At 39.4% G+C, this 18,183-nt stretch overlaps 1 protein-coding gene across 3 annotated transcripts; it reads right to left on the bottom strand.

Annotated features, from left to right (window-relative positions):
- Positions 1 to 8,499: 8,499 nt before the first annotated feature.
- On the bottom strand, positions 8,500 to 17,333 carry SMAD5 (SMAD family member 5). Of its 3 annotated transcripts, XM_009486753.2 has the most exons (6): positions 16,821 to 17,333; positions 15,330 to 15,581; positions 14,018 to 14,137; positions 13,170 to 13,391; positions 10,385 to 10,641; positions 8,500 to 9,375 (listed from the first exon to the last, which is right to left on the bottom strand). In XM_009486753.2, the coding sequence occupies exons 1-6, from the start codon at positions 17,221 to 17,223 to the stop codon at positions 9,232 to 9,234; spliced, it is 1,398 nt and encodes a 465-aa protein (XP_009485028.1). In that variant the 5' UTR covers positions 17,224 to 17,333; the 3' UTR covers positions 8,500 to 9,231. The 3 variants fall into 3 exon arrangements, with proteins under 3 accessions (XP_009485028.1, XP_075570909.1, XP_009485030.1); XM_075714794.1 differs by lacking the exon at positions 13,170 to 13,391; XM_009486755.2 differs by lacking the exon at positions 14,018 to 14,137.
- Positions 17,334 to 18,183: the final 850 nt, after the last annotated feature.

Below are 18,183 nucleotides of genomic sequence, written 5' to 3'. Positions count from 1 at the left end.
TCCGAACATCCCCCCCTTCCTTCTTCTTCCCCCAGCTCTATATGCTGAGCTGACGCCGTATGGTATGGAATATGGTATGGGACATCCCTTGGGTCAGCTGGGGTCAGCTGTCCCGGCTGTGTCCCCCCCCAGCTCCTTGTGCCCCCCAGCCTGCTCGCTGCTGGGGTGGGGCGAGAGCAGGACAGGCCTTGGCTCTGCGGGAGCCCTGCTCAGCAGCGACTAAAACATCCCCGGGTTATCAGCACAAACCCAAAACACAGCCCCACACGAGCTACTGTGAAGAAAATTCACTCTGCCCCAGCCAAAACAGTCACAAAAATAAAACTGGCCCTAGAACAAATGAGCTGGTAATTTTAAAAAAAACTTGTTGGTTTTTTTTTTTTCCTTTTTTAAATGTCTTACAGAAAAAAAAGGAGTCCTGCAAGGAGCAGGAACAGGGAAAGGCTAGCGATGACCCAACACCTTCCACCCACCAGAACCTCACCCCCCAAACCCCTCACCTCAAATCTCTGCGGGAGCGAAGTAATTCTAACAGGGTTTGTCCTTGGGGGGGCGGGTCTGATAACTAAGTAGGCTTATTTCTGAACACAAGTTTGAATTTTATTCTCTTTTACAAGACTCAAGACTGAAAAAAAAATGGTATTTCGCATTAATTTGCTGATGTGCATAAAAACTACTTATCCTTTTGCCTTTATCAGACTTTTACCTTGCCTTAGCTGTCCTACATCGCCCGCAGCAGGTACAGGCGCCTGAAGCATTTCCACCACACCATTTCCACCACACCACACTCGCTGTTTCTGCAACCGCTCTCCCACCCCGGGGCAGCCGAGCCCCTGGTAACGCAGGGCACTCCTTTGGCGAGAGATTTGCTGTCCCACGCCAAAACCAAGTCGTACCTTGAGCAGGAGGCAGGGGGGCTCCGGGTGACGTACGCCAACGCGGCTGCCCCGGGACCACCCTCCGGATGGGTCGCCTTCCTGCTTTCGTCCCGCTTCTCCTCCCTCCAGCAGAGCGCCAGCCAGCACCGCTCAAACAGCAAGAGCAAGCGAATCAATCAAATACAGAGCAGACTGACCTGGCATAAACCTCTGCAGCTATAGCTGGTCTGGCTTGTTAGCAGTTTCCCCAGTCACATACATTTAAGGGAAACATTGCAGCCAGCGCAGTAAAAATCCTGGCTAAAAGAGAATTTAACAATGTGCTTCTCATATGATTTTCTATAGATCTGTGTCTTCATTTCTTGCACTGAAGTGAAGACTTTTAATGTTCTTCTAGAGCAGAGCTCCTTATCACAGAATGCTTTGGGTGGGAAGGGCCCTTCAGAGCCCACCCAGCCCAGCCCTGCAGTGCCAGGGACAGCTTTAACCAGCCCAGGGTGCTCAGAGCCCCGTCCAGCCTGGCCTGGGATGGTTCTGGGGATGGGGCCTCCACCGCCTCTCTGGGCAACCCCTTCCAGTGCCTCACCACCCTCACTGTAAAAGATTTCTTCCTTCTATCCAGTCTAAATCTATTCTTCTTTAGTTTAAAGAGAGATGTTCACACAGAACTGCTTGCTGCAGGATTGCCCAACAGCAACCGCTTGTCCTAGATGAGGTGTGACCATCGCACTCGGAAAACAGGACGCTGTTGTGATGCTGGTTTCTTACCATCCTTAGAAGAGCAGAAGATTACCGCTCCAGCACAAACTTAAGGTAGCACTGGAAAAAAAAAAAAAAAAAAACCAACCAACAAACCATCTTGCCTGGCAACATATCTCTGCCGGGATAGATTTCCTGCCTCCAGATTTTTGGAATGAATTTTTAGACTTTTTTTTTTTTTTTTTGTCTTTTCAATGTTATACACTGTCGGTGGCTTCAGCATTTGTTTCAAACTGGACCCTACGTGCCCTACAACCGCATTTACCAGCCAATGAAACTGTGGCCTCAGACTTACCGGCAGAAGCTCAGAACAGGAGAATTAAGAGAACTGCAAGCCAGACCTTCTCTGGGGTTTGCACTCAACTAGCACTAAAAATGTGGCTTACAGAAATATTTGTACAGTGCATTTGAACATGTGGTCCTAAAAAGCAGTTAACAAGAACAGTATATTCAAAAAGAATTTAATGCAAACTGCTTGGAAATTGTAAAAACACTGAAGCACCCATCACATGAGTACTGTACGTGTTTGTGCTGTCTTTTATTGTTTGCTCCCTCTTTTAACATGAATGTACCACTAGAACTCCATCAGCTAGAGGCTTCTTATTCGGTATCTTGAGGTCCAGTCCTTTGACTCTGCTGGGCTTTGGAGAGCTCTCATGGGTTTAGAGGAAAATACTGCTAAACATAGGAACACAGGGCAAAGAAAAAGCCAGACTGCATGTTTTAGTCTACCTGCAACAAATGGCTGGCACATACTCAAGGCATGACATGTTATTTTCCCTGGTGTGTCCAAAAACCTGGGCAAGCAGTTCAGCAACACAAATATTCTGCTGAGAATCAAACTGTCCTACACACTCCCCGTGAACAGTTATGCGGCCACGGCGACACAAGTGCACAGTCCCCTTCACCTGGGTAGGGGACAACACACTTCGTAAGAGGTAAAAGGAACAGAGACTGCAAGACGATGTTTCTTATGAAGCTAAAGGTCCCTTCTTCCAAGTCGCAGGAGTTGGAAAGTCATGGAAAAGAACAACTGAACTGAGCACCTGGGAAAAGCAGCAAGACATTAGGACTCAGAGAATTGTCCTTTCAGTGGCTTTGGTGATGGTTTTATGCTATGGGGATTAATAGGGGTTTTTTCAAAAAAAAAAAAAATTGTTTCTACTTTGACTCCTGCTGTTCCTACAGCACAATAGGAAGGTCCAGGGACAGATGCTAGATAGATTGCAAAAGTCTTGTACCTCCACTCTATAGCTTGCGTAGGCTTCGTTTTTCAGTCTAGGTAAGCTACTTTCCAGCATGCAGCTTTCTTCTGCTTCGCTATTAAATTTGTGAGTGGTTGGAGCGAGAATTCACACTACAGAGCTACAGACAACCATCTTCGCTGCTCCTGTATGACAAAAATGCAGAGGATGGCATTTCTTTACTTCAAAGTTTATATCCAAAACTAAGGGGAATGATTACTTGGGTTGAATGGTACCAACCCAAAGCGCTCAGGCTGGCTGACTACAAAACGCTAATCAGCATAAGCCAATTCTCTCGCCAGTCCTAACTGAGCACTGAGATGATGCAGCTATCTAAAAGCATTTACATTTAACTGAGTGACTGACAATTCACGGGTACTTTGGGACTTTTTACAAATGCCTCAGTGCACACAGAACAAGCTAGCTTGCTCTGCATCGTAGATCAGAAGATTAACAGTTTAACTTAAGATTTAAAAGGAAACTAGAGCCAGTATCATCACCAAGTGTAGTCCAATGAATTTTGTTATGCTAGCAATGCTGGAAAACACACACTCTAAATCACATAGCCCAAAATACTGAATTTGGCAAGTTAAATGAAATCAGCATTTCCACGATATCAAGTGCTTACTTTGGGAAAGCTATTTGGAAAAGCCTGATTTAGTGCACTGACTTGACACTCCAATCACCCATGTCCTCTGATCAGAGTATCTATAGTAGAAGTAATTTCCCAAGTTTTCTTAACTTTATGAAACAGTTTTTTGAGACACCATCTTGGGATGGTGTCAGAGAAGGCATGGTTCTTGGCTACAACAGGGCAGGGAGCACTCCAGGACAAGAAAGGCACGTTTCTCTTGGCACAGGGTATAGGACACCCAACGTTTAATTACTTTAAATGCCAGTGAGATACTTGCTTTTTATGCAGCAGTGAACAGAAGTAGCCTCTGACTCATTTAACACACAATGCAGGTTGGAGTGGGGGTGGAAGAGGTGTGTTTTGCCCAAAGCTTTTTTTTTTTTTTCTTCTGAAAAAACCATAAATGAACAATTTCACAGGTTACTTTGGCTAGCTACTCAGAGAGATGTAATTATAAACTGTTACTATACCTCCAAATTCCCCAGAGAGAAAGACAAGTAAGATTAACAAAAACTCTTCAATTCTATAAAATAATTATTTAAAACTTTTAATTACCACGAGTTTTTTGGTTGGTTGGTTTTTACTTATATAGAAAGCTACTAGTACAAGTCCATATAAAGTTTCTAGAAAGCCAACAAGCCACTGCAACACTTAATTTGAGATGTTACTCACAGATCAGACTGTATCATCTAGGTAATACTATCATACTTTATCTTCTGGAAATTTTACACGGCAATCATTGTTTTGGAAGCAAAAACATCAAAACAGTATCAGGAGATTAAGAAAATAAAATTACTGAGTGATGGGATCCTCCTTAGTATAGTACAGTTGGACATTCAGAGGAAAAAAAACCCTATTACTGAGAAGATGAGAGAACTTCAGAGTACTACTGCAAGGTGGCAATCTGCTAGGCAAATTAAATCCCAAAGCAGGAAATACAGAAAAGATCAAGCAGTATCAACACTTTTGTTTCAGTTTTATACTAAACAAGTAATTTGTCCTTTCTGTAGTTCTTACACAGATATCCCTGTGGAATTGGGATTCAGTATTTTTGTACTCATCCTGCCAAAAAAACTTCTTTTAATTCGTGCACACCACCAATTACTATTTCAACCTCTATTTCTCTACTATCTTGGTAAACAAGAGAAAAGTTTTCTTCTCCTCAATCTAAAAGATAAGGCTAATGGACAGTAAAAGAACAGCTCACTAAACTTCTCCTAAATTTCCATTTTATTGGAACAGTATCTGAGTTTCAGGAGATATTCGAACAGCCTTCATTTCAGTGAAAAGCCTGTTTAAAGCTCATCAGTTTAAAGCAACGATGGTTGGTTAAAGACATTATGGTCAGCCACAATGGTAAAAAAAACCCCGCAACATCCCAACCACCCCCAACACAATGATCAAGAGTGTTGCTGAAGTCTTACAGATATATATTTTTTTGTACTACTGCTTTAAATATTTTTACAAATATCCAACAAATTGATACCGCTTGGGCTGGCTGCATTCTACAAGAAGAAAAAAGAACTCTTAAATAAATTAATGCAATAATTTAGTCTCTGCTTCTGAGAGCACTGCAGGTTTTGTGTTACCAAAAAACCTATCAGAAAGTATTGTTAAAATTACCAGATCACATTTGTTTGAGGAAGAATATGTACATGGTAAGGCATCAGCAGCGAGAGTTACAAGAAGTCATAAATCAACCCCTGTAAACAAATATTTGAGACATACCGAGTTACAGATAAAGGAAATCAGAAAAATCTGTGGGTTTTTTGTTTTGTTTATTGAAATATGAGCAGCAGTATGCAAAAAATATCTTTAAAAACATAACATAGCAAAACCTAATAATTTTAAAATTAACAAAATAAAAAGATGTTTAGAGTTAAATGAAAAAACTCATTGCTAGAACTGTGTTTCCTACAATGTAAACAAAAGCATAAAGGTTATGCTTGCAACAAACACAGAAGCAGGTTTATGGAGCAGCACAATAAAGCAACATTATGTCGTAATCTGATGGTTTGGTCTATTGATTTGAATTCAGAATGGGTTACCTTCCTAAACAGAAACTTCACAACTACAAAAAAAGTCACGTTTGTCTTTTGAAGCAAAACATTTAGAAAATGTTTTGAGTTTTTTTTTCTTTTTTTTTTTTTTCTTTTTTTCCTAAAAACCATCACTAGCAATACTTTGGGCAACTAAAACAATATACTGAAAAAAATTATTATTTCAAACTAGGGAGAAAGCCTGACACATTTTAACATTCTCTAGACTTACACTGCAAGAGTATCTGCCCAAGAATTGTCAACTTTCACATTGTAATACTGTGGCGGGGGGGGAAATCATAGCTTCAAGCAAAACCCAAAAGAATTCCAATATTTTAAACAATTCTAGACCGAATCATAACACATGGGCTGTTTCATCATTCTTTTGACTGACGGGCTGTTCGTTAGATTTGCCTGCCATCAGTCAGTCACACTAGAAAGTTTTGTTTTGGTCCTATAGATACTATAACCCAATGTCATCCCTTCATGTACAACTACTTCATGCCTAATGCAATTAAATGAACGTAATACTTACACAAGGCACTGGATTGACTGCCAGCAAGACTGAAGTCCTCTAAGGAGGAATATCCAAGCTACTATCTTATGTTAGTGACTATAAAAGCAAACCCAGAAAGAACTTCAGTATATGCCTGTTCTAGGCTCTTAGCTGGTATTGCCAAAGCTGTTAGTTAATGCTGTGGTTGGTGCAAAGTAGAAAGATGCCCCAAAAGAAGAAAATACTTACACTACAAAAGCCAAAACAGTTTTCACTGAAGAGTAACATTCAGCCTAAGCTGGGCTATACTGGAAAGGCTGCATCTTCTCCTACCACACTACCGGCTGATTCAATTTCTCCGTTCCTCCATCTAGATCAAGAAGTGACTTATACACAAGTATGCTGCCACAGAAGCAGCACTCTCTGCTATTGCTCTACTTAAAACATCATTAGGGTCAAACAGTTCTCATCCAATCCCTCTGTGCATCGATACCTGAACTTTGTATCAGCAGCACAGATAAACTAAACATGATTAGGAATGCCACAAACCAGTAGCACACAAAATTTGCTAACTAGAAAGCTCTCAAAAAGTCCTTCTTAAAAGGAAGAGGAAAGTAGAACATAGACAAACCTTACCAGGTCTGCTCCTGCAAGCCTACCCTGGCAAAATCAGGAGTCACAAGGATATCCCCAGCACTGCATATATTACAGTTCAAGAGTATGTACACGAGCAGAAAAATGCCAGAGTACTTTAGTACTTAATGACAGCATCAGAAGTGGGTTAACTGGATATTATTGCAGATATTATTGCAGAAATTATGGTTCAGTGCATAGGTACGCCAATCTAACCACAACACTAGCACTAAGCACCAGCTCTGGCTCATGAACACCCACTTCAGCACCCATTCTTGAGTCATTTTGTTGGCCACATCTAAACACACAAGTGAACAGAGATGAAGCCAGGTGAAAAACATTTTGGATAAAGTAAAATCTTGTACCTACAGCCAAGATCTTTCCTTAATCCAATGTGCCATGACATTTACTATAAAAGCTAGTCAAGAAAAAAAAAATCCTGTAGTGTCACACATACATATTCAGCAACTCGACAAAAGTCAGGCCCGGGGAGAAGAAAATAGAAGCCTGATCCTGTGGCCAACTGACTTTGCATCTTATTCAATCAAAAGAACCATCTGTGGGTTGCAGTTGCAAAGAATGAAAGACAAGACCCCAAAGGTGAGCGGCAAATAATGTTATTCCCCTTCTCCTGAAGATGCACTTGTTTGTTTTTAAACACACTTGAGAAACTGCTTAAAAAAACAACACCCCAAAAACCAAAACACCAATATAGAAATTCCTGTACAAGAGAACATTAGGGTTCTGCAGAAGTGTTACAGTTTATTCCTTTAAGGCATTTCATAAGAAACATTTTAATGACACGTAAACAATTTTATTCCTTTAAGATCATTTGTTACTTAGGTACCATACGATGCACGATTTCCACATTTGAGCAGAAACTGTCATTCAATAGAAGACACAAGAACTTGTGTAAGCAATCAATGTCTCAGGATTGCAGTACTTAACTGCAACACATCTTTTAGTAAGTATTTGCGTTTTAGAGTTTTCAGCCTCTCCCCCAAACACTGAACCCTTCTCTGAAGAGGTGTTCAGGAAAGAGAAAAAGGAGGGTGAGAAGTTAAAAAATACAACAGGTCTTTTTCTGCATGCGAAGACATTTTGTATATAATTCACTTCTAAGAATGTTTCTTTCAGCCTCCTTTTTTTATTCTTTAAAGGGGAAAAATATGCATACATTAACTGATTTCTTTTAGTGTTTAGTACAGTGTTTAAATTCTCTACTGAGTAATACAACAGCACAGGCAACAGGATTCTTTACATGTAAGAGAGAAATTTCATCATCGTATTAATGCAGTCCTTCAATCCCATAAAGCTGCCAACTACAGTTACGAGTCTTCTGATTGAACACCTGCCATCAGGGACAGGATCAAGACCACTGTTTCATGTAGGCTACAAAGTGATTACTTTTGGTCATTACCAACAGGTCTGTATTAAATTACATGATCTGGAAGTAAAAGCTTCTGCATTCAGTTACTAACTTGCTAAGCCACTCACAGTCTTCAAAGAGACTCAAACTCATACTGAAAGTGAATTAAATACAGTGTAATCACTAATACTGCGTAATGTCTACTGAGAGATTAAAAGGCCTAACACAGATCAATTCCAGACAGGTAAAATAAACAGCTAGAACACCAAAAAGAAAACAAAAAACTTATTCCTTCCAAAAAGTAGTAAGCACTGCCATTTACAAATAGTAGTGTTTATGTTAAAATAGAGAAGGGTACCTAAAAAGAAATAGCCTTGGCAACCAAATCCAAACGGCATGAGTGTAAATCAAAGCAAAACAAGAATTACTACTCCAGAAACGTGCAAGATGTTTACCTTGTATCAATTACTATTTAAAACGGTGGTTAAAAGAGCTATTACAAAACTGAAGTGGGAAAAGGCTAAGAACTGCTATTCTGCATTAATATACAGTGTGTTTAGGACAGCATTTTCCAATAGACAATACAAGTGTTTTTACACCACTCCAATATTTGTAAAAAGTATATTTCATGTGTACACTTAAAAAAAATCACATTGTTCAATTTGAGGCAAATGAGCCGTAATAAAGTCTAACTTTGCTTATGACAGATGTCAACCTTAAGATGTTAAACTATGCTAAAAATACAGCTTGCAAGCTGGAGCTGCACATGTTCAAACAGTTTCATAAAAGTTAAAAAAAATCCCAAACTATGATATGTATTTATTTTCTGAAGTCAGTCTTCATAATTCTTGTCCCTACAGGACAAAGAGAAAAAAATTTTCCAGTTAAGACATATGCCTGTTTAAGTTCTACTTGAAGGAGGGGGAAAGTGTTCTGAATTTTTCAATAGACTTTTTTTCCCTTAGGGCTCAACTGTCACTTAAGCATCACAAGAACAAATTGAAATGTAAAACTGATTAGCTATACACAATGGAATTGGTCACAAAGGGATTTAAAAAAAAAAAAAAAAAGTTAAACCGTAAGATCCATTCTCCATGTAGCTCACAGTATCCACACTGGAAGTTTCTCTAGAATTAGAATAAGTTCGCTAAAAATAAGGCTGAAGATAGAATTTCAGCACTATGAAACAGATGAGATGGGATTAAGAGGAGAACCCATTTGTGTAAGTACTTTATCCAGCCACTGGAGGGGCCCATGAAGGTGAATTTCTATCCAGCATGGGGTGCTCGTGACATCTTGTCGGTGATATTCAGCTCCCCAGCCCTATAAAAATGAACAAAACGTTATCCATCAAGTTGAGAACATGCTTGTCTTTCAAAATAACTGTACTAACAACAAGCAGGCAATCATGTTTTAAGATACTTATCTGAAGGCAACTCACAATCTAGCAACAGTTATTATCTAGAGGGAAAAAAAAAAACCTGAGGTTGGGAAGGAGCAGCAGGGAGGCTGCACCTGGAAGCGTGAATCAAGCCTTGTCTGCTAGAGACTTGGAGCGACTACTCGAGCTCCCCTGGGGAGTGCCCTGCTGACTCGAGAATGACTCCTGGCTATGGCCACCTCTCTCTCCTGTTTCTCCCTCCTGCTCCCTATCCTCCACACTCTTAAACTGAGCAGTATTTATCATAATTGACAAAACAAACAAGACACCTTTTGGACAAGATGCAAAAAAACCCAACCCCCCAAAACCACACACCAAACCAAAACCTGGAAGGTCCAAGTCTAGACTCCATGCTAAATCTAAAACACACAGCATCTTGATTAAACAATGTTGAAAAAACAGTACTGTGGGAATAACAGCACAGTTTGACTTCATAAATTCAAATCATGTCTTTTTTCCATAATCGGTTTTTAAAAAAAACAATATTAATATCTTTGCAGGAATTGCAATTTTTTCTGCAGTCACTTATGCTCCTTCTCTACTCACATTCTTTTTACTGGTTTTGTAGTTCACTTTGTTCCTTCAAATTTAGAGCATGAGCTCAAATCTCCTTTAAAAAAATTACAGAAACCACAATGATTAAATCCCTGTCCTGAATACTGAAGTATGAAGTAACTAAATACACAGCCACTATTCAGTACAGCAGTCTGTGCTTTTCCTTTCTCACATTGACTTCCCTCTCCCCAGATCAACCGTTTTCAACATACTTATCATTGAGAAGAACCACATCAGGTCAGAATAGCTTTGCTACATTGTGACAGTGCTAATGTAATTACTGCTGAATACCCAAACCCACAATAAATTCAAATGCCCCCAAAATAATTTGTTTACCTTTACAAAACTCATTCGAATGGTGCACATTTTGGTGAGCTCATATACTGCTTCAAATCCATGGTTGACAGACTGAGCTAAAAGCTGAGCAAACTCCTGATTGTTAAAAATTTTCAGACTGCATCCACTAGGAATCTTGCATACAGTTGTTGGATGAAAGCCATGGTGGTAGTTGCAGTTCCTGCTCTGTACAAATATGCTGCTGTCACTTAAACACTCAGCATAGACTTCCCCACCAACATAGTAGAGATGAACTCCTTGAAAACAAAGAGAAAAATGTTTCAAACTACTCTCCCGCCCCCCAATACAGTACTTAATACAATCCCCTCGAAATCAGAGGCAAAGTAAATTTTGTTTGAGAACCTTTTCAGAAAGGCTTTTCTTTTGCCCACACTATGACATAGTTTCTTATTTCAAAATACAGTAGGCTTCATTATACATCTGCCACTAGATGTCCTTCTCTCATCAATTACAAAATAGAATGAAAAAACTACTTCCACACATCAACTTGTTATTTCAAGCTATTTTCCTAGAGAACTTATGTGGATTTTAAAACTCCAGTTTTACAAAACTGGTAGCTTCTGCTTCTGGCAATTCCAACAGAAACAAGTGTCCTGGGAGAAGGGGCAGTGATACACATGAACGAAAAAGTATATCCATAGTCTGCTCTGATTTTCAACGTACTGTATCCAGAAAGGGAGAGGTAAGTCCAATTAGTTGCACAACTTAAATACCATCAGGCTTTACAGACCTTAAAAATCAAAGCCCCTAGATTTATCACATCTGCCTGGATTCAGCTATGTACATAAGTGCTTCCTTCCCCCCCTTTATGTTCTAAAGCCTATGTAACAATATTACTGACTAAAAATTAATATATATAGGCAGTTGATCCTTTCAGCACCCAAACACAGATTCTTGCTGCTACTTCAGTTGAGATACTCACCTTCCTTCTCCCTGATCTCCTCCCTTTCCCCCACCCACGACTGTTACATTGTTGGGATACAGTTCAGTTCAAGCCTTCCTTGCAATACCCTGAGCACCTACTGCAGACTATCCCGTGGTTTGCCAGATGAGGCTGCAGCAAATCAACAGATGCAAGTTAATCTTTCAGACAACAGCAACTGTTGTCAACATTGCTAGGGCCACTTGGGACTAAGGTAGGGTGAAGGTTACACAGAGAAACCGTTGGCTTCATCAACTATAAGCAGCTATCAGAAAGTCTGGGGTGGGCAAGAATGCATTTTCACAACACAACCATTAGATTTAAGAAGAGAGACCACCACTTGCTAGCTAAGTTCTTCCGGGTAAAGACCTTCCGAGAGATCTCTGAAGAGGGGAGCTGGGTAATGTAACAGTCTGAGAAGAACACAGATACTTCTAAGTGCGCATTGGATTATTTTTGAAGTGACTTACGCTTGCAATGCAACACTTCTACAGGAAAAAAAAGCTCAGCAAATAGGATCGGGTAGTTTTGAGGAGGCAAAAACCCAAGACCTTCCAAACAAAAGCCATAAATAAATAGTGTTTTATCCCAAAACAATCTTAATTGTTCTCAGAACTGTTACCATAAAGCAAAGTTTTAGTTTAATAATTAGTATTAGAGATGCAGCCACTTTAAAGCGCATTGCAGCCAATACTATTCTACAACATGATGCTGGATCCTTGTTACATTTCTGACCATAGGCAGATGTGCAAGATTTCTCTGCCAGTACCATCAAAAGGGGTAAGCCAAAACAAAAGAACGTGACAAACCACCTGCACCCCAGAAATCAGTTGTTCCCCTTTATAACATTAAATCTTCTCAGACAATAGCATTCCAGAGCCAAGTTTCCAACAGGTATTAGTATAACTCATGGTCTCCAGATTATCTGCAAAATTTTGCCGTATTTATAGTAGTTTCCAATTATAAGACTTAAGGGACAGGACGGGTCCTGAAGATATATTACAAGCAACAGTGACTTTCATCAAACAAAACTCAAGACCAACTGTACCAAATGATCTTAGGCATTAAAAAGGCCTCTATATATGCGCAATAGAAACAGGGTTCTCTTTTGTAACTAAGTCAGTCCTGAGAAAAGGAGATACTCAGAAAAGGAGTACTACATTTTAAGATAATCCAAGCACACTCCATCAAAGATGAAAACCGTGCATCTATACGTGCTATCAGCCAAACAGTACGGGAAAACTAGAAGATCTTGCAAAACCTGCTGTCTCCAGGAATCCCTCCCACACACATACACACCCCATGGATTCACTCAGACAAATGAGCCCTTGCAGTTTTGCATTAGCACTTCAAAGTCCTGCTGCCAACTCATGCAAGATATTTGAACAAACTGTAGACAGCAGCGTAATACCTTGCATGAACAACCAACAAAAAAACAAACCAAAACTTTGCTATACTGTAAAGTGGCATGAAGAATTTGATTTAAGAAGCAGATGTAACATAGACTATCAGAAGTCTTGCAATATGTTTCTTGGTGCTGAAACACAAAATTCTACATACAGGCTACCATTAACCATAACAAGCAAGCCCCTATGACAATACAGTTTGATAATGAAGTAGTAATATTTAATCTTTTAAATTACTGCCAAAGAAAAATGTATGCAATTCCTAGACTAATTAGAATCAAACTATGCCTAAGTTGTCTTCATATACTAGAGAAGTATGTGTATCACAGATTACTTCTACTATTCTTATCTGAGAATAATCACTGTTGCAGTATACAGAAGTAAATAAAAACAAGGACTTAGCTTCTTAATCACGTGTAACACAACTAAGCTTTACCTTTTCCAATATGTCGTCTAGTGTTCTCAATTGTTGAGTTGCGATTAACATTTGAGAGCAAACCTAAGCAGAACCTGTTTTTATTATTGGAGGGATCTGTAAACCCATCTACTAAGACACTTGTGGAAGATGCATGAAACGCCTCCCCAACACGATTATTTAATTCGTAATACACAATCGAACACCAGTGTTTGGGTTCTTCATAGGCAACAGGCTGAACATCTGAAAATAAGCAAAATGGAAATACCAGTTTACATAAATGTTAAAACAGTAAATATAAAACTGTAAAGCAGGCCTTCAAAATATCAACAGATAACTAAAAGCTTAGTCAACAGTTATGATGGGCAAGAACAGTCCTGATTAAGATCTTAATGATTTTTACCTTCATGCATTTTAGCTAGCCCATTGATTTTGTAATTATTTTCCTATTTTAAGCCTGATATTAAACAAAAAACCCTACACAAAAAAACATAGATGACTGGTATCAGGTGAAACATGATTCTTTTGTCCACTTTTTAAAAAAATTGTTTTAATTGGTATTTTCAGACTCAATTTTCAGAGCCTTTGTGTATATACAATTTCAACAGCAGGCAAAGGTAGCAGAAAATGAAAAAAGTTCAACTTCTTGTAAGCCATACTATGCACCCGAGACTTTAACAGCAAGAGATGCAAATAAGCACAGCACGTTTTATTTCTCCATGCTTTCTGTTACAGCCCCAGTTTGCCTTGGAGGACTGCTTCTACTTATCAACAAGGTTTACTGCACCATTTGAAGCCATTCGTTCAATTTGGTCATGAGTTGTAAGCAGCCAAACTAGAGTAATTTTACACCATACTATACAACTTACCTCTGGTGGATATGTTTGGCATGATTTGAGGGATCATTGTATTGCTTGTGTCCATAGACTGAGAATTATCCTGCCCCATTTGATCATCAGGGGGCATATATGCAGGAGGTGGAGTATCAGCTACAAACACGAAAAAATAAGAACAAACCAGAATAAACCTCAACAATTTAGAGTATTTATTTATTCATTCTACAGTTGTAAACACACAATACTCCTGAACAAGAGATGTTAAAACATCTGGACCCATTTTCAAAGTAACCTGAAGACAACCCAGCCAGCTGTCTTTACAGTAACCTCCTTCAACAGCTGGATCCTTATCTATGGGACTAATGACAAGATTGGACACTTGAGGAAAACCAGAGATGGGCTTTTTTCTGTTTGCCTTTTTTTAACAACTGCACTCTTGCAGCTGGGCAAGATGACTGTAGTTCCCACTTTCCCCCCCCCCCACACACACAAACATTAGCTTTCTTGCCTACCCTCTTCTCCACATTCAAAAAGAAAGAAGTAGTAGAAGAAATAACTTTATTTGCCATAGCATAACAAAGGCCTAAACCAACTGGGTTTTTTGCTGCTTCTGTAGGCTGAGTTCATTATAAAAGCGAGGATCTCTGCATTCGTCCATTCAGCACAGCAGTCAGTGTACCAACACACTATTATCCCCTATTTCAGAAATTCCCTCCAGATACCATTATTGCATCCATCCCAGTGATCAGAGTCCTTATCCAAGAGGGATACGCCACTGAACGGACACTCTTTTTGTGGCACTGGGCAGCCAGAAAGAGCAAAGATGAGGCCACAGAGCTACTGGAAAAATAAATTCTTTATTAACTTCTTGGCTTTATACACCACACCAATAATGAGACTCAATAAGGCTTCTTTCCTTTGCCCCTATCAATTGCTTCTTCCCTATTTTCACCCAAATCCATTAAGTTCCTATGAAAAATTTGCTCTTTTTCCAGTTAATTACCACATGTCTTTATTCAGAGAAAGACATCAATAAACTTCTTGCTCAGCCTCTTACATCTGCTTTCTTTTCATTGCTAGATATTCTTCTAAAGAACGTATCAGTTATTGTACATTGAAGCTGCACAAAATAACTCACCGCTATAGTATCCATGACAAAAAACATTTGGAAAAATAAAACTGTAACAATTAACTCTGCCCAGTGACAAAACTAGGAAGAAAACCCCCTAAAATGCACATAGAAAAGCAATTTATTGCAAGTATCACAAATTCCTGATGTAGTAAGTCACAACAGCACGTGACATTTCAATTATTTTTATTAAGCTGACATTTAGGCTGTACTTACCTGGTAGCTGAAACGGACTAGATGGTCCAGAGCTAGCTGGGGAGCTTGGGTAAGTGCTGCTGGCTGGAGAAGGTGGATAGGGACTGTTCGGCGAAATGGAAAATGGAGTGCTGTTGGGTTGCTGGAAAGAATCTGGAAATGTCGCGTTGTGTGGCATATGTGGTTCATTGTGGCTTAGGTTCCTGAACTGAACTAGTAGACTGTGCTGTGGATTGAATTCACTATGTCTAGGCACTAACACTGGAGGTAGAACTGAAAAAAAAAAAAAAACCAAACAAAAAACAGGGAAACTTAGATTAAAAATTGAGATAGAAGGAAAGAGATACAAATAACGCACTCATGAAAATGTCAACACTAGCTGGAGTGGAAAGAGGAGCAGGGGATTCATCTGTCATGCCTTTACCCCATCCTCTCTCCCTTGGGTTTTTTTTTTTTTTACATTACACTTCATGGAAGACTCAAGCTTTACTCTCACAAAAATCAGAGCAGAAATGCACTGACATTTCATGCAACTGGAAGCAGACCTTTTTTAAAAAACACAAAAAATCCAGTCCACACGTGACATGTACCAAAGTACAGATTTAGAAGTGCAAAACTCACTGTATGTATGTATTATCAAATCAGTAAAAATGGAAATACAGTCTGTATTACTATAGCCAAACTATATAGTTACATGTAGTCCTTTTCACTGAAGACAAACAAAATCTATACTACAATATACAACTATTGCTAAGCTGGAGTTTTAACTTTTAAATTCAAGAGTGCTGGAGTCTGGAATTCAAGTGCTACAGTAAAGCACTTGAGCACTACAGCCGGTTGCAGTAGAGTTACAACCATTTTGTGGAACAACGGAAGCAACTTTTCACTATACTTTCCAGAGCAACAGAATTCATCTCTCCCACTCGTAACCACAATCCTCCTCACCTTCTCCCATGGCAACATGCCTTAACAGCAGACTTGCTACCTGACACAAATTTGGTACGTACCTTGCTCTAACTGATCATCACTCTTGGTTCTGTTCAGCTCTGCTGCCTACTAATGGGAAATCAAGTGGGGAACACGGCACCCTAGATTTTTTTTTTTTTAAAGTCTCCTCAACTCCTGTCACTCACTGATGAAATATTAAGACCCTGGAAGAAGGCTACCAACCTCCTTGCAAGGACTGAGGTTTTTAAACAAGCAACTGAAGTCTTTTGATTACTACTTTCCTATTTTCTTATAAATGAAGACTTTGCCACTAACTTTAAGGGTAGCAGGCTTAAGAGATCCGTGGGAAAAGTGTAATTTCCCACAAAGAAAAACAGCCAGTACAGAATGGACAATGCACCTCCCCAAACCCCCACCAGAAAAGTACACTTTGAACATTCTTCTTCCAAACTCCCCCATACACCAAACATAATTTGTTATACAGTACTGGAGGAGGAGGGGGATTGAATAAGGGTGGTTCCTGGAGATTTTGTTCAGTTTTTAGAAAGCCATGTTCAAACATACCTGGGCTCTCCACCCTCTTATAGTGGTATGGATTGATGCAGACTTCCTTCTGTTTAGATCCAAAAGGAAATTCACAAATATCCAATGGCTTCAGCTCGTGATGGCTTTGTAGATCAGGCCAACGCCAAACACGACAGTAAATTACATGGGGAAGGCCTTTTCGGTGAGAAACCTGAAGTCGTCCATCTAAAGAGCGGGGTATAGTAACACACTTGCTGGGCTGTCCTGGACTGCTCAAGGCTTTCTCCAGTTCTTCCATAGCACCTTTTTTCTTTTTCAGCTTTTTTACCAAAGCATCAACAGCTTTTTCTGCCCATTTTTCCTCTTCATCTCCTTGTTTCCAGCCCAACAGACGCTTTACAGCTGGGCTAGTAAAGGAGAACAAACTGGCCATTGACGTCATTTGACACAAGTCTTCAAAAGGTTTGTTGGGTTTTGTCTGTTGGGGTTTTTTTGTTTGCTTTTTTTTCAAATAAATGTCAGTGTATACCAAAAGCAGTTATTGCCACTGATGAGCTGTATTAGTTCTTGGAGGCTTACAAATGAACATATAGATGTCAGTGATGAAGTCTTCACACCAAAAATAATGATTGATTCTTCCAATTTAGTTCTATTAAGAAGATAAGTTAACAAGTAATTAGTAAACAAGTAAAGAATGTGGTAAAACAAAAAGACAGCTATTAAAAGAATGCCTGTTTCAACCCTAGCCATTGCACTTGATTTTGTTTCAAAACAAAATCCCAGAAGTACTAGGACCTCACCCCAAAGCTAAATAAAGTGAAATGCGATCAGAGTCCCCAGTTCTTGCATTACTGATTAATAGGAAAAAGGACAGTCAAGGGACCAAAACATGGTTTCTGTTAACAATGTTCCTTAAATCCATGAGTTTCCTTCAGAAGACAGGCTTGGGGAATATGCTTTAAAACTGGTATTATATCTCTGTCACAGTGTTTCACCAGAAGACTTAAACTTCCATAAACAGGGAAGAGGCACGGTGGAACCAGTAGTTCCACAGCCAGTACTGCATAGAAGTACTCAGCTTCTCAAATCATGGATCTTTATTTCCCAAAAGGAGAAAATACTAAAGCATCTACTTGTTCTTGAGCTCTAATTAGGTACCCCATGCTTTTTTGAAGAGTATTAAACAAAGAGGAAGAAACTGTAGATAACCAAAAGAAAAAACCAAAAACAATTCAAAGAAAAACCCAATAAAAACCTCAAACCAATCCCTCCCCAGCCACTCAGAAAGGTGGTCAACCTTTTCAGCTGTGGCTATTTTTATGCTGCACTTCCTTATATCTTTTAAGAATATTTGAAGCACTGGATATTTTTAGCCTTTGGCGCAAAAAAAAAAGTTTTCTTT

This window comes from Pelecanus crispus, chromosome 8, assembly GCF_030463565.1.
Source record: "Pelecanus crispus isolate bPelCri1 chromosome 8, bPelCri1.pri, whole genome shotgun sequence".
NCBI classification, from domain to species: domain Eukaryota; kingdom Metazoa; phylum Chordata; class Aves; order Pelecaniformes; family Pelecanidae; genus Pelecanus; species Pelecanus crispus.
This window is presented reverse-complemented; position numbering and strand designations above follow the sequence as displayed.